A 16,039-nucleotide genomic window follows, 5' to 3' on the forward strand; every position below is an offset into this window, starting at 1 on the left:
CATATATACATTTAATTTTTAACCTTTCAAGGATGTTAATGACACTATAATTTCTTGCCAGGGGAACTTCTAGATGGACAAAGAGGACTAGTCCCCTCAAATTTTGTGGATTTTGTTCAAGACAATGAGACCCGTTTGTCAAGCACTCTAAGCAGCGAACAAGATCAGAATTTCATCAATCATTCGGGTCCTACTTTGGAAGGAGATCTCCTAGAGATAAGTCCACCGAGTCACATGGACTCTAGTGTAATCAGCAATGGTGCAGGGACTCTGGATGTGAATATAGATGAAATTGGAGAAGACATTGTGCCTTATCCTAGAAAAATCACCCTTATTAAGCAACTAGCCAAAAGTGTCATTGTGGGCTGGGAGCCACCGGTAGTGCCACCTGGATGGGGACCCATTAGCAGCTACAACGTGTTGGTTGACAAAGAAGTACGAATGAACATAGCCTTGGGAAGCAGAACTAAAGCTCTTATAGAGAAGCTTAACATTTCTGCCTGTACATACCGAATATCAATTCAGAGCATCACAAACAAGGGAAACTCAGATGAACTCCAGTGCACTTTGTTAGTTGGGAAGGATGTCATTGTAGCCCCTTCTAATCTTAAAGTGGAGAACATAACCCAGATTTCTGCTGAGCTGTCCTGGCTCCCTACAAATAGTAATTACAGTCATGTGATTTTTCTTAATGAAGAAGAATTTGACATTGTCAAGGCTGCTAGCTACAAGTACCATTTTTTTAATTTGAAGCCCAATATGGCCTACAAAGTGAAGGTTATGGCAAAGCCCCACCAGATGCCCTGGCAGCTTCCGCTGGAACAGCGAGAGAAAAAGGAAGCCTTTGTGGAATTTTCTACGTTGCCAGCAGGTTTGATTATTTTTCTCCCTACCCAAACACTCTGCAGTTTAGTTTTTTATTCAGCAGTAGGGCTTACCGTTAGTCTCATGTTTTCCTCTTGTCAATACGTTGATCTAATTGCATACCTCTTCTAGCAAATTTACAGTTAAAAAGAGAAAGAATTAAGAAAAAGTATGTTTAACATACCAATTCTTCTCTCTGCAATTAAKCTATGTTATAAAAAACATGTTTCAATAATTATTTTAGAAAATGCTGAGAAAGAAATAAAGATGCTTTGCTTGACTTCCATTGTTTTGCTTCTCTAGGAAGATGCATGTGGGTGAGTGGCATCACGTAAACATTTAGTTGCAGTGAATGTCATTTTGAGTAACCAGGGCACAGACTGCTGGGGAGTTGTTTATTTTGGGCTAGGGGGATAGAGGAGATTGCCGTTTTCACTGAGAAAGATGAATTGTTTCTTAGACACAAGATAYGGGACTGAATGAGATAGGTTATTTCTTGTAAACTGAAGAGCTCTTAAGGATTGAGGCTCCGGGCTTTTATAAAATAGACTTCATGCGAAAGCTGCAGTGGAATCCTCAATTACTATGCATGTCTTGGGCAAGAATAGTATTAGTTTAATTTGCGTGCTTTGGCCCTGCAAGTCAAAGATATCCTATAGAGGGAAAGGATTGCATAGGCAAGATGGTAATGCGTCCTGTAAACCTACAGTGTCTTTAACATGATCAGAATTGTATTTCAGTGCCCTCTACAGGATGAGATTCAGTGACAGCAAACTACAGATGTGTTGAGAGTTTGCCAGAATATCCCTAGGCTGACTTGTGTGATATTTGCTGTTGTACCATGCTTTGTCCAGCAGCAGTAAAGGCACACAGTGAATGTAAATGCACACAGCTGTAACAGCTGTAGCTGTTTTGGTCTCAGTAGATGAACAGAATTTGTTGGTGCTGAGTTCCCTGGTAATAATGATTTCACAGCAGCCAAGGTTTTCTTCTGCCAGTGTTACCCAGAGATGGCCTTATTTGACCCCTGCTTTTGGAATGTTTTAGCGTGATACCCTCCTCCCCGTTTTGTGTTAATGAACACATGCCTTAAATATGCCTCAATGAATAATTTCTAAGATGCTTTTACTTTGGGTTTCTCTCTAAAGCTATTTATAGTAGGATGATAATGGCTTTTAATTAAAGATGTACATAGTGTGCAATTACTCTAAAGTACTGCAAATGCTTTTAAAGGCTAGCAGGCTAAATTTTTCTACATTTCAGAGCAGAGACTTTGAGTCTGATTGTCCTTTATACCAATATGCCACTGACTAAAAAAGTTAAAGTTCTAGTTTCTGGTCTTTTTACCCTTTCACATAAATCAAAAATGTGCACAGTGCATATGGCACAGAGGTATACACCAAAAAGTCACTTGCAACAATTTTCCATTAATGTAGTGCCAATCCTTGGTACTTTTCTCACTGCATTTTTTCTGTTACTGTCTCCTGCATTCAGACTAAGTAGCCACTATGCAGTCTGGAGGGATAAAAGTAAATTTAGAGCAAACTGCAAGTACAGGAGAGCTTGCAAATGAATATAGTTAATGTCTATAGGCTGAGGGTCAGTTGGCTCCCTAATCTGCTGAGTGCTTGTATGCTTCTGTTTGTACCTAATAACTGCAGTAAAGATATTTTTCCTTCTTAAAATAAAATAAAAATAAATATATAAGTGCTTTGTGTTTGCAAATTACAGTTGTGTCTGTGGACCTGCATATTTCTGTTCTAAYGCTGCTTGGTGACCAGGCTTTTCCCTCTTAGGTCCTCCAGCTCCACCTCAAGATGTTACTGTCCGGGCTGGGTCCACCTCAGCAACTCTACAGGTGTCCTGGAAACCACCAACTCTGACAGCAACAGGGACCTCCCATGGTGCCAATGTCACCGGCTATGGTGTTTATGCGAAAGGTCAACGGGTGAGTCTTCGTTCCAGCATTGCAGTGACTAACTACCTCAAGCAGMCTTCCATGGGCAGGCAAGGGCAGCAGTAAGGGTGTGACAGCCCTTCAGTGTGTTCCTGKTTTTTTCTAGGTTTGCATAGAACCTCTGTATTTGATCTTATATAATTTGATCATTAGTTCTCTTTCTATAGGCACTTCAGGGTCAAGTGGGCGCAGCTTGTACTAAGTGATGTGGAGTACTAATGAGTTTTGACAGCAATTAACCACATATTGATACCTTGAAGGGTGTGTTTTAGTGAGAATGAGGGAGAAAAAGTGAGGCCTTCATGCTAATATGTTGCTTGTTTGTGTACTCAGGTGGCAGAGGTGATCTTTCCTACAGCAGAGAACACATTGGTGGAGATAATGAGAATAAGGAACTTGGAAGCAAAGGAAGTTACTGTTCGAACCCTCTCTGCTCAAGGAGAATCTGTGGACTCTTCAGTTGCTGCCATTCCATCTGACCTACTGGTGCCTCCAACCCCTCACCCTAGAACTGCTCCCAAATCTAAGCCATTAGCAAGTGCCGGAGTCCCAGAAACCAAAGACGAACATTTAGGTCCCCATTTAAAAATGGATGAGTCATGGGAGCAGACTCGTTCGGCCTCCCCCATTCATGGACACACGCTCGAGCCACCTGCCCCGAACTTCCACGGGGGAAGGAGGTCTCCATCACCCAACCGAATACTCCCTCAGCCTCAAGGCACGCCTGTCCCAAATACTGTTGCAAAAGCCATGGCAAGAGAAGCTGCACAGCGAGTTGCAGAAAGCAACCGGGTAAGTGGAGACATCTTCTATGACATTTTGGCTGTCTGTATTCATTGGGGCAGTTTCCACCCAAGAACGCTTTGTTGTATATGTTTTAAAGAGCAGTTACTCATTCCTGAATCCTGAAGATCAGTAGTTTGGTGAGCAGCAGTGTGATAAACTTAGAACCTACCAAAAAAAAAATGCACCATATGATGCATTTATCAACCTTTGATCAACTCCACAAACCCTGTAGCATAACCAGAAAAGTTACTTCCAAAACCTGGAGAGCCTTACTACTACTGAAAAAAAAAATGGCAATAGATCACCAAACTGCAAACAATTTGTACCCTTCTTTGCACTGAGGTCATAGTTGCTAAAGTGTTTAAGTCTTTTGGTAAACCTCTGCCAAGGGAGAGGTTTCGTTTCCTCTCTTGGAACGAAACCTCTTTCGTTCGAGAGGTTTGATGGAAAAGAAGCAACTACCTACCATGTGCTAATCAAAACATGGTAAGGAATGCACTGCTCTGGATTTGTCAGGAAGGTGACACAAACAGAAGATACTTTTCTCCATAAGAGAGTWGAAACACTTAATAAAACCCTCCCTGGCCCATTCCTTTCATGGGCAGGATTCCAGTAACGCATCCTGTAGGAATGCCTTGCCTTCAGCAGGGTTTTGATGTGATAGTGATACAAGGGAAGAAAGCTATGAACTGAGTTGATGGTCACATAAAAGCATATAGATGCTTGTGAGTGAAAATAATACACAAAACTCCCCAAAGCACCTAAGGGGTTGCAGTCAAGAGAAACAGAAATTACTTTAAGCCTGTGAATATATTTAAATACTATATTCTTGAGTGCTGAAAGCAAGGTATGTGGAATCCTTATGTCTTACATTTACCATTTCTCCCAGTGGTTGCAGGAAGAAGTCTGCTTCACAATTTTCAATTTTCTGTTGCTTTTCTAGATGGAGAGGAGGAGTGTGTTTAGCGAGAGGAGCAATGCAGCGCAGTATGTGAACTCAGATGATGAGGAGGATGGCTACGATTCTCCTAATATCAAAAGGAGAGGGGCTTCAGTTGATGATTTCCTAAAAGGGTCAGAACTTGGAAAGCAAGTAAGTAGCCTGCTCTTGTTCAGGTCAACAAATGTTTTTCGAAGCTCAGCAGGCTGGGCTGTCCAGAGCACTGGCTGGCTCAGGTCTTTTTCTGCGTCGTGCTCTATTGCTGCATGGGAAAACAGGCTGTGAAGAAAAGGAAAAAGGGAAAGGACTTTGTGTTCCATAGAAGCCAGAACCTCTAATGCTGATTAGCAGACAGTCAACAGTATATATACTTGACGCACGTAAGGAAAAGAAATATATTGCCAATTCAGGCCAAGATTTCCTAAAGAGACCAGTGACCCTTTAAAAATGCCTAATGTTTAGAGTGTTTAGAATGGACCAAGAAAGTCCACATTTCTTTTTCTTCTAATCCAACTTCATACATGACCCTGATAAGTAACCTTAGGTGCATCTGCCACTTGGGTGCGAAGTAGCTTCTCCATTAGTCCTTAATGCTTTAGATCATTAAAAGGTACCTCATTAAAAGGTAGCTGGGAGTGTTTACAGCTTCAGTCATGTGTCTGTTTTACTGATTTTRTAAAAGAGAGGTTTGGACATGAACATTTGATGGCTGGGAACTCTTAGCATTATATTCCTTTAAGATTAAAAATATTAAGCTCGTATCTTCTACTAGGTACGTTCTAGCTAGACGTACCTGGCTAGGTATGTCTAAAGCTAGATTTGAAATACGGTCTGTCTGTCTGCAAGCATTCTCAAATTTGAATGAGATTTAATTTTAGAGTTTATGTAAAACTAAAAGAATTCCTTATTGATGTGCTTAGAAGAGCAATAGTTAAATTATGTCTAGCTCACAGCGTGTTAGGTAAAAAGTGATAATTAAACATTTACTTTATAGCTTATGAGATGGATCTACTTGTAGTTTAGTTGCTTATCTGCCTTGTTTATGAAAGGTAATCACTTTTACTGCATGGTTTGTTAGTAAAGAAATAATTTTTGGATTTCCTGTAGTAATTCTGACGTATGTAAATATGCCAGGAATCTTTTCCTGCTCATTCTCTCTTTGCTTTGGAGAAAATGCTTTTTGTAGGCGTTTTCTTTCCTGGCTCAGATTGATTGCTGGCATCATGTTATATGGTTATGGAAATTGATCTAGTACCACAGAAATCATTTTTTCTTTAGTATTGTTGGGGGAAAGTGCAGTAATTGCTGGCATTCCAATATTTCACTGCCCAATTCTTCAGATATTCTGCTGCAATCTGTCAGTCTCGTACCTCAATTTGAAAATTTATCCTTGGATGTCAATTTGTTTAGTTTGTTAGATGAAAGTTCTGGCTAACTGTCCRCAGAACTCCTATTTAATAATAGGATAATATTGTTATAAAAAAGGCCACTCCTATTCAACAACAGCAGTTCAGTAGGACATACTTTTTTCCTCCTTATATTTCAACTATTTGAAATCATAGAAGAACTTAAAATATTTGAACTAAAAACTAATTTAAAAAAAATGTTTTCTTGTCTATTCCTACAGTGTTTAAGGGAATTAAAGTTTTGATCCCTGTCAGTTAACTATCTATATACAATGATTGTAGCATCCTGCAAGAATTAAATACTGATCACTTGTAAATTGTAATGTGATGTAACAAGCAGCTGTGAAGAGCAGATGATCTGTGGCTTATCCTAGGGCTTTTACAATTTGGCCAGCAAACCCACTGGTGCATGAAGGACCTCTTTATCTTACCTCTTATCAAAGTTGTTCAGTCATGAATAAAACCATTTTTTTTTTTGCTGTGATTGCACACATTCCTTTCGTGGATCACCTATGGGATTAAGGTTTCTTGAGTTGGAAGCATAACTGAGCAAATAGATTTTATACAGAATCTGTTCACTGGGATAGAGTAGCAAGCAGCATGATGCAATATATATATGGAAATTATTACAATATTCAACTTAGGAAAATACTATAGTCCTTATTGGTGATGTGCCAGGACGTCCAGCTTTACAGCCGGTCACGATTTTACCTTTCTCTCTTACTATCAGCCTCACTATTGCCATGGGGAAGAGTACCACACAGAGAGCAGCAGAGGCTCGGACTTGTCTGACATTATGGAAGAAGACGAGGAAGAGCTGTACTCGGAAATGCAGCTGGAGGATGGAGGAAGACGAAGGGTCAGCKTGACTTCACACAATGCCCTCAAGGTAAGAGTGATGGAAGAGAAACCTTAAGAGTACTTCTCTATTTCTTATCCTTCCTTCAAGGCATTTTTAAGGTCTATTTTGGATTTTGCAGACCACTAAAATGCCTGCTGTGGTGCAACCATAGATCTGGGGTGCAGATTGTTTATGATTTCAAGGCCACCTTTAATATATTGATTACTTTTCCATTATTTAATAGCTAGTGTTTTAGCTAGTTGACTATATTCCTACATGTAACTGTGGAAGTTGCTATTTGTTTTTTGTATTTAGGATCTTTTGCATGTTTATACAACAAAATACTGGACGGGCTACCCAGAAGATGATTTGTTTCTGAAGAAGGAGGTTTACCTAAACAAATATTCATGTGGAAAAAAAATAGCTTTTCATGTCTGAGGAATTCTTTCCCTTTTCCCCACCAATGCCATCTCTTCCTCAGGCTTTAAAGCATGCTTATAAGAAAGAGATTTGGGTGAGTTTTGTTTGATAAATGTGCTTTCAGAAATGTGCTGTTTATTAAGGAATCACCAGAAGCAACAGGAAATATCAACAGTATTACTGCCTTAACCCTACATAGGAATATTCATTGTGAAAGACAATTGTGTTATTACAGTTACAGTGTATGTAAGTTGTTGAACTTACCCAATACAGAATGTATATTTCCCATGGTGTATATGTATGTGTAAATTGTATCTGCTTTTTATGTGCCTAGCAATTAAGCTAAATCGTATTTTCTTAGCAAGTTGGATAATTTGAATGATAAGGAAGCTGCAGATGGGTTTTTCCTCCAACATGCTGTTAAGAAACTTGAAAATCATGCTAATTTCTCTTGAGTAGATTTTTAACCATTGTTACGACAGTTTCATATACTCTTAATTCAGATCTTTTATTTTGATACCATCTGACAGATTCTTTTTCAAAATAAGGATTTTTAACCTTTTCAGAAGAAAAAACCCTTTTTTTTTTTTTTTATTAACATAAACCTTGAAATTGAAATCCCTCAGCGTGCTGCTTCTGTCCTTTTCCTTGGGGAAAAGTGACATATTSCTAAACTATTCTTTATGCATCAGAAAATATATTTACTTTTCAGTTTTACATTAGTATTGTCTATGTTGCTATCTAARCCAAGGGTCCGGACTGTTAATTGGTGTAGCAGATCATTTTTGGCCTGYTAAAGTCTGCACACTTGCCTCTGTGGGTGTAGTGGAGTGGAGGGTGCAGTTGTTAACTCCTGCTGAATTCACTCATTCTGCAGAAGTGGGATTCAGGATGTGAGAATATTGCCCACCATGGTGATCAGGGCACTGATGTAAGATTCACCTCTGGTTCTGGTCCCAAAGTACTTCATAGTTTCCCTTTTACTAGATCCAATCCCTTACTTTTTAAGGATCTCTTTTACTAGATCAGATTCCATTTTGTAAAATCTATAATTAACAACAACAAAAACCCATATTTGCTGAGATTTCCAGACAGTCATCTTCAGATACCTGTTCCATTTGTACCTGAAAGTGTTCCAACCATCCACTTTCAGCTGTGATTGAACGGAGCTGACATTCAGTAGTGCTCTGCCAAGTTAATAGATCTTGCTTGCTTTACTGGGAAATTGTTTTTCCCTCCAGTGGTCTCTAAAACAAGCACTGGTGTGGGTGATACAGGCAGAATTCAACTAGCTTATCAGATCAGAGGGGATATTTGGGGACATATTTGGAATCAAAACTATCCCTATTGTTTATCAACGTTTTTTTTTTCTGATTTATCAGCAATTTTTCATAAATTTTCACAACTACAGTAAGCAATTAAAAAGGAATGAAAATAGCTCAAATAAATTTAGTGACAAAATACCTGTAGGGGATGACATTCCGAAGCCAGTTAAGCCTATATGCTCACGGAGAGGAATTGCTGAAGTCTACAAACCTGTAAAATGAAAAGCAGCAGCTCTTGCATCATCATTCTCATCTCTTCTCAGAGGGCAGCCAAGCTACCAGCTAGCATTCTTCTGTTACACCAACCAATATTTTGTGTAATTACAATGCAAAAATGCAAAGAAAAAAAAAAAATCTGTCCTGTCCAGAACCCTTATTTGATGCAGGCTGGGGTAGCTTTTACTTCCTTCAGTTACAAATAGATACTTCTACTTGTATTAATAGGTTGATTTTAAAATATCAGTTTTATCAATCAAGTACGAGACTGTGATGAAAAATTTGATGATGGTGCAAACCTAGTGGCACCAGAAATCAGCCTGCTCTGCAGGGCTCTTGGTGTGGAAGCCAAGCCTTAAAAATGGTGCAGCTTTTACAGTTTTGCAGAGGAAGCTAGAGTTCCAAGTTTGCAAAATAGGTCTCCTCTGGCAGGAGATCTTCAAGTATTTTGTCATTCCCATTGGATTCTTTAACAGGTGCAAAACAAGCAAGCTTGCTAGAGTAAAATTTTCCTTCTCGGATAAGATGTGTGGTTACAATATAAATCAAAACTTGGCATGGGGCAAGGAGCATCCTAAGCATTAGTGCTGTGTTTTAAAGCCATTCTCATTCACCGTGCTGGAACCTGTATGCAGCTTTTATTGCTTTGTTTTGAGTGCATGGGTTTATTCTTGTTAAGAGCATCACCCAGTCGTTTGTACTGACCTATCATGTTGGATCTGACACCCAGCAACTTCTTAATCATGTCTTTATTTTCACAGATTCTCACTCAAAGCATGACATCCTTTTCACTAAATAAGCTGCATGTCTTATGTTTGCCATTGCTCTAAAACTAATTCTGTCTTTATTTTTCTTTTCTTCTCCCTTTCCCCTCCCATTTTATTTTGTCACACACTATTTGTTCCCTGTCTGGTTTTTAACATTACATAATCTTAAGGAGTACGATAAGAATAAGACCAATGAAGCCACTTTTTTGGAACATCATGACTTTTCACAGCAAAAACATCACAGTAAAAAGCTTTTCAGTATTCCAGAAGTAGCTGAAGAAGATGGTGAATACCCTGAGCTGCTGTACAAGCAGGTTTTAGGTGTGCCCTATAAAAAGAATTCCACCATAGCTAGAGATGCTAGAGCACCTAGGCACTACAATCAAGACCAGCAGCACAACTTCTGGTACCCAGCCAAACATAGACTTGCAGGTATGGAGGATTTTGCGTCAGACGACAAAGGATGCAAATATAGTCGGTCCTTATCAAGAAGCCCCGACAGCGGATTAGACTGTGGAAGTGAAGAAGAAGAGTCTCGCTTTAATTTCAGATACACTTGCAACTCGGTTTCTGCCAACGTTGCCTCTAGCTGTTGTGCAGAGACGGCTCCCTGTTCCTGCAGGAAGAGCACGAGGCCGTTGCTTGCTCGCAGGAAAACCTTAACCAGACAAAGCAGCATCGAGGAAGATTTTGGGGACCTGGGTCCTTCCTTTGGAGAGCCCAGGAGTGAACAGGTCAAGTCCAGTTACGAGAGAAAGTACGAGACCCAGAAATGTGCTAGAACAGATAATTTGTCTAACGAAGATGTTCAGGGAGGCTGGAAGACCGGCTTTAAGGCTGACTCTAGGGCATCTGGTCCACTTGCAAGGTCATCCCACAGAGATGCTGAAGACTCTCTGGTGTGTGAAATAAATCTTCCTTCTAACATCTGCTTGCCAAATCAGTCTGTTTTCTTCCTCTTGTTCTTTTTTTTTTTTTTTTTAATTTATCTTTTTTTTCTTTTTTTCTGAATTACTTTTTAGAGTACATCTTTTGGGCCTATCTGCTGCATTTTCCCCTTTATCCCCCATTCACTTTTGTTTATTATTCCGCTTTTTGCTTTACAGTCTTCTTTTGTGTCACGCTGAAATCAATTTAATTTGCTTTACAATTATTTTTCCCACAGAATGAATTACAATAATGGCTGCTTTTATTAAAGGACAACTGAATCTAAATTTTAATTAAGGGTTAGCTGAACTATAATTTTCCAAAAGATTGTTTTTCTTTATTTTTATTTTGCTCATCTAAATGTTATTTTACAAAAAGCCATGTTTTAGCTGGAAAAATACTTCATCAGTAATTATTATTTTTAACGTTTGTCTTGAGGATTCCATTTCATTGTGTTGCTTTTATTCATCTCACTGTCAAGAGTTTTCAGGATATGCTCTTTATCATGAAGCATCTGTGGACAAGAATCAAGCAATCCCCAGTGTGACAGTGACCCAGATTTGTGGAGTCACAGGTTCATCATATTTCCATTTTCTGCCTTTTCTCTGCACTCTCACTACTTTGCCTTCCTTTTTAGACCATCTCTTCTTGCCTTTGAAGTTGCAGACTGCATCTCCATGCGAGGATGCAGGCAAACAGCTTCTTCCAAAGGGAGAGGCCAGGGCAGATCCGTAACTTTCCAGGATGCCTGTGTGTGATCTTGCCTATTTGCATTTCTGTCCATTAATCTATAGCAGAGTCTCCATGCTTTGATAGGTGCATCCATAGGCTTCCCTGCTCCCCAAAGACCAAAGCAAGTGCTTTTCTGTCCCAGTCTGCAAGAGTCCAGAAATCTCAAATCTGATGCTTCATGTAAGAGTAGAAGTCAGCTACCTATTCTTCTAGACCATCAGCTTATTCTGAAATGGTTCTTTACAATTTTGCCCAATAAAATTGGTGCCAAATGCTGCATGATGATCCCTGAAGACCATTCAAATAGAATCATTTAGTTATTAAAATAGCAACATGTTCTGTAAGGTAGCAAACAGCAAGAGACAGCTGTGATGTGAGATGAAGTGGGTCTACATTCCCTTCTACACGTTTCAGTGACCTTTAAAAGGCTTTAACAACAGAAGGCCGCTAGAGAAAAGCTGTTTTTGCAAAGACAGAAGAATGTGCCCTCGTTCACATGCTGCAAACTGGACAAAACCGTGTAGCTGAGGAGAGAACAGGCTTATCTTCTCAGCGCCACACAGCTCTAATGACCGGTTGCTTTCCTCGGGAGCTCCTAGCATCATCCTAGCAGCAACAACAAAGGCAAAAGAATGTTTCCCAAACAATTCTTTTCTTTTTCTTTTCGTTCTGATGTGTGACTGCTGTTTACAAAACTGCCATAAGTCAGGGCACCATTTTTCCTTTCGCAGGTTTGCTAGGCAACAGTTACTCTTCAGCTAACCTTTGAGTTAAAAGCTAAGTTTAGTTGCCTTTAGAGCTTATGCTTCCAAACGTGATTGACCTGATCCATGTCCCGTCATATAGTCATTAACGATGCCTCCTGATGTAACTCACAAACCTGTCTTTTTTTCTGTTGTTTCTTTTTTTTTTTTTTTTTTAGCTTTTAGGTAATCCATCAGCTGCAGGACGGCCTGAAAGGGTGGAACATGCAGGGCGAAGGTCCTCTCATGGCAGTGCAGTGCCACAAAGGTCTCGACCAATGTTGGTCCCTTCCATTGGTTAGTTGGATGGTTTGGTGCATTTCTGTGCTTTGCAGCCTCCGAGTTGGGCAAGCGGTCCTTAAAGCAGGAGCAGTGGAAGCTTGTCTTGGACCATGGTTCCTCTTAGCTTCTGAAATGGGGTGAAAGGAGTTGAAAAGCATCTCCATAAAAATAWGAGCTAAATGCAAGCATACTGGGGTTGCACAGGGGACTGAATCAGAATCCATTGACATCACTGGGAGTCTTTTGATTGGRTTTAGTGAGCACTGGAGCTTTTCAGAGTTTGATAAAGATAATGTCAAATCTTAGCTAAARAGAAGTGCTAGTATCAGGATGCTACTACAGATAAAACAAATGYAATCACTCACCCATTTAGCCATCCATTCAACCATCCATCCTTCCATTCATCAGCCATCACTTTGCATTCACTTTCCATTTTCTTAACTACTTTTTGGAATTCACCAAGAAAAATGGAAATTTTTAAATATAACAAATTACAGACTTGCATGTATTTAGTGTGTTTGCTTTTCCTAACAGAGTCATGCCTATTCTAGTTTACTCATGTCTTAAAATATATGCTGGTGTATACCAGAAAATCCAAAAAGTAGTACAGAAAAGATAATGGAATGAAGACACTCTGAACAAATACATATCTGATAAAATTGGTGCTGTACACCGACAAACATGGAATATTCACACTGAAAGTCAGGAAATACATGCAAAAGAACTGCAGGAAGAGAACTGTTAGCATAAATGTTTCTCCATGAAGGTGTATGGTCACCCTGGTCCCTATTTCTAACCTGAACTTTAATTTGGGAATATTCCAGGCATCATCAGGAAGACTCAGGCAATTGTCACTTGACATTTGTATGAGGGAGAGGCATCACAAGTGGGGACTGTAGTAAGGATAAGGGAATGCTGCTATTTTTAAGTATTATATATTTTTCCCTTTTCATAGGCTCACATTGGAATCACAGTTCTGTAAATATAAAGAATGATCCTCCTAACGGGCACAATTATTTGGTACCTGCTGAATAGTAAATGTTACTAACGAAGCCATAGATGAGGAGAAACACACTGCTGTAATTCCTAGTATCTGCAGGACAATGTGACTGCTCAGAGGTCTGATTCTGCTCCTATATCCTGGTGTAGCCCAGAATTATCTTCACAGATGTCAATGGAGTAACACTGGTACCAAACGGGATGGAGAGAAGTGGCTCCACGGAGCCCTTGTGCATCTGGCAGGTTGTCCTTAGCTGAACCAAATAGCTTGCAGGTGATGGTGTCAGGTCTGTTAGAGTTTAATGTCCCTTTTCTTTTGCTCTGAAAGGAGTCTTCCTTTCTCAAGAGTAAGGTTTTTTGGTTTATGTTTAGACTGCCTAAAAGTAGTTATCTAATTAAGTTCTTCTTTCAGATTTTCTGGTAAAACTTTTTTTTTTTCCATAAACAGTGGGAGAGTGGGTTAAATCAGTTTTGTTTGTGTGAATTAATCCTTTAGGTCTCCTTTTCAATTTGATTTTAAATGAAAAAACAAGGGAAATGTTTAATTTTATCAGTGCTCACTTTCTGTCAGCAACRTTGAAACATTGAAAATAGTGAATAGTGGCTTCATTGTTTAGTAGTTTGAGAGCAATGTTTTGGAAATGAGATAAAGAAATTAATTTCTTATGATCAGGCAATATTCAGATAAGAGAAAAAAATCTGTCTTCATTTCTTTCAGTAAAACTTAATGAATTAGTATATTTTGTGCTAAGTATGATCAACAGATGCTCTTTGGGGAAACTGAATTAGAAATGAGCTACAACATTGTCTTATACTGATAACATGCYGACTACAGGACAATATGTTCAGTATCAAATAAAAATAATTTGCTGTAAAATTGATGAAAGGCCATATGTGGCTTAGATTTCAAGAGGCCTAATTCTGACTAAATAGACTAGTTATTAAAAAATGCTGAAAGATATGTATGCCTTCTTGCTTTCAGCATCATACTTTAAGAATTGACTTGAAGGAGAATTGAGACAAATATAAACATTGGATGAAACTCTACAGAAAAGCTGCTTCCTGGAAGCTTGCTGGGAAAAAAAAATCTAGAGGATGTGAATTGTATCAGCAGGTCAGATAAATAAAGTGAGTTCAAAGTAGGGCATCCAAAGCATATAATAGAGCACTGTGTAAACTTCATCCCGCTGCTTAAAACGCCTGCTGAGTAGTGAGAAAATTTCCCATGAGTAAGGACTGCAAGTAGGGTTTTAGAAGGAAATTATTTTGATTTTGTCTTTATAATATAAAGTTCTGCAAAGCATGGAATAGAGAATGACATGAAAGGAAATAAAAAAGTAAGATTAAGCCAAATTTTAGATTGTTAAAAAAAAAAAAGACATTTATTAACCTCAGTGTATAGCTTAAAAATGTGATTTCCTAGTTTCCTCATAACAACTTATTCCCCTACATACATGCCTGGAGTAGTCACTTAGTTATTCAACAGCACTAAAGGATTGCTTCTATGATGGAAAATTCGTTATGCAGTGCTGGGGGTTAAATTAGGAGGAAAGACTAAAGCTATAATGTTCTGAGGATTCCAGTGATCAAATCTTTCTCCAAAACATTCTGAAATTTAATCTTTAAAATATTTTTTCCATTAGTTTATAAATACTTTGGATTAATAGTTTCTTGTAGGTAGGTAAGTCAATTAACTACTTTTTGTTTTTAGGTTGTATACTTTAGAAGGTGAAGCACAGTTTACAGTGCTCTTGACCTTGCAGATCTGGCAGGTAGGATTATTTAAACCTCATAATAAGAGAGGATGCCTACCTAGAGAGCTAACAAGCAGCAGTATTTACCCGATGTGAATTTTAACAAGCACAAAATTAAGATGCTTTAAAAAGGAGATGTCTATTTCTGTGATTTTTTTCCCCGCTGMAGTACTTGTAGAGGCTGAGACAGACACCCGGCCAAGCTTAGGCTGCGTTTAGCCTTCCTATGATATGTGAATCAGAAGATAGGCCAAGCCTGCCCTCGGGAGCCTCCGCAAAGGAGACTATACAATATGTTTTAATAGATCATTCCCTTTTTCTCCATAGAAATTACAATGGACAGTAACAGTGAAGGCGGTCAGTCTCGGTCAGGTAGTGAGGGAAATATTTCCCCCGTAAAAGAAGAAGCTTATTATCGCAGCATTGGTGGACACAAGAAATGGCCTCAGCAGCGTACCATGGCCTCTGAATATAGATACGGTATGCCGAACATTATTCATCCTTTCTGCCAGACGCATTTTAGAGCTGCGTGTTGACACGTGCGGGTTCTGTATGCCAACTTTGCATGCAATGCACAATGCGAGGGGAGGTAGCGCTTAGGTCCGCTCTGCCCGGCGCCCAGGTAAGTGTCTCCAGCGCAGCCCTGCGGGGCGTCCAGCCCGTAGCCCCGTGTCCTGACAGTGCCGTCCACCTTCCCACCTCCAGCCAAACCCGAGCACACTGCATTGCATGCACCTCTGTGAAGCTACGCTGCTAGTAATGCCAGTCAGTATTTACTGTACGTACCTGAGCCCTCATCCATCCAAACGACTGCATTGCCACCTGACTCGCGGGGATCAGATACRGCCGACCAGTAGCTGCTCTGCCACAACCCAGTGTCCTGTCGGAGGAATTGGTATTGCCACGTGTTGTTCTGATTTATCACGTGGGATAACAGTCGATTCACATTGACCGCATCGGCCTTTGGCTCTGCCACCTGGGGAAGAAAAAACTATTCTTATTWATAGGAATAATTAGACTGGAATGACAGACTTGCATCACATGAGAAAGGTAGTAATTATATCCACCACTGATAGTATT

General features: G+C 39.5%; 1 protein-coding gene across 9 annotated transcripts in view; it reads left to right on the forward strand.

Annotated features, from left to right (window-relative positions):
* RIMBP2 (RIMS binding protein 2) overlaps window positions 1-16,039 on the forward strand; it is a 102,556-nt gene that overhangs the window by 75,320 nt on the left and 11,197 nt on the right. For 4 of the 9 annotated variants that reach the window (XM_026037517.1, XM_026037515.1, XM_026037516.1 and 1 more), the window contains 7 exons: window positions 62-871; window positions 2,661-2,812; window positions 3,155-3,613; window positions 4,551-4,700; window positions 6,684-6,842; window positions 9,693-10,421; window positions 12,104-12,221. In XM_026037517.1, coding sequence (XP_025893302.1) covers window positions 62-871; window positions 2,661-2,812; window positions 3,155-3,613; window positions 4,551-4,700; window positions 6,684-6,842; window positions 9,693-10,421; window positions 12,104-12,221 — 2,577 coding nt within the window. Of the gene's footprint in view, window positions 1-61; window positions 872-2,660; window positions 2,813-3,154; window positions 3,614-4,550; window positions 4,701-6,683; window positions 6,843-9,692; window positions 10,422-12,103; window positions 12,222-15,286; window positions 15,440-16,039 lie in introns of all 9 variants that reach the window. The other 5 variants (XM_026037519.1, XM_026037520.1, XM_026037521.1 and 2 more) reach the window with 3 other exon arrangements.

This window comes from Nothoprocta perdicaria, unplaced genomic scaffold, assembly GCF_003342845.1.
Source record: "Nothoprocta perdicaria isolate Ctin4 unplaced genomic scaffold, notPer1 scaffold_2, whole genome shotgun sequence".
NCBI classification, from domain to species: domain Eukaryota; kingdom Metazoa; phylum Chordata; class Aves; order Tinamiformes; family Tinamidae; genus Nothoprocta; species Nothoprocta perdicaria.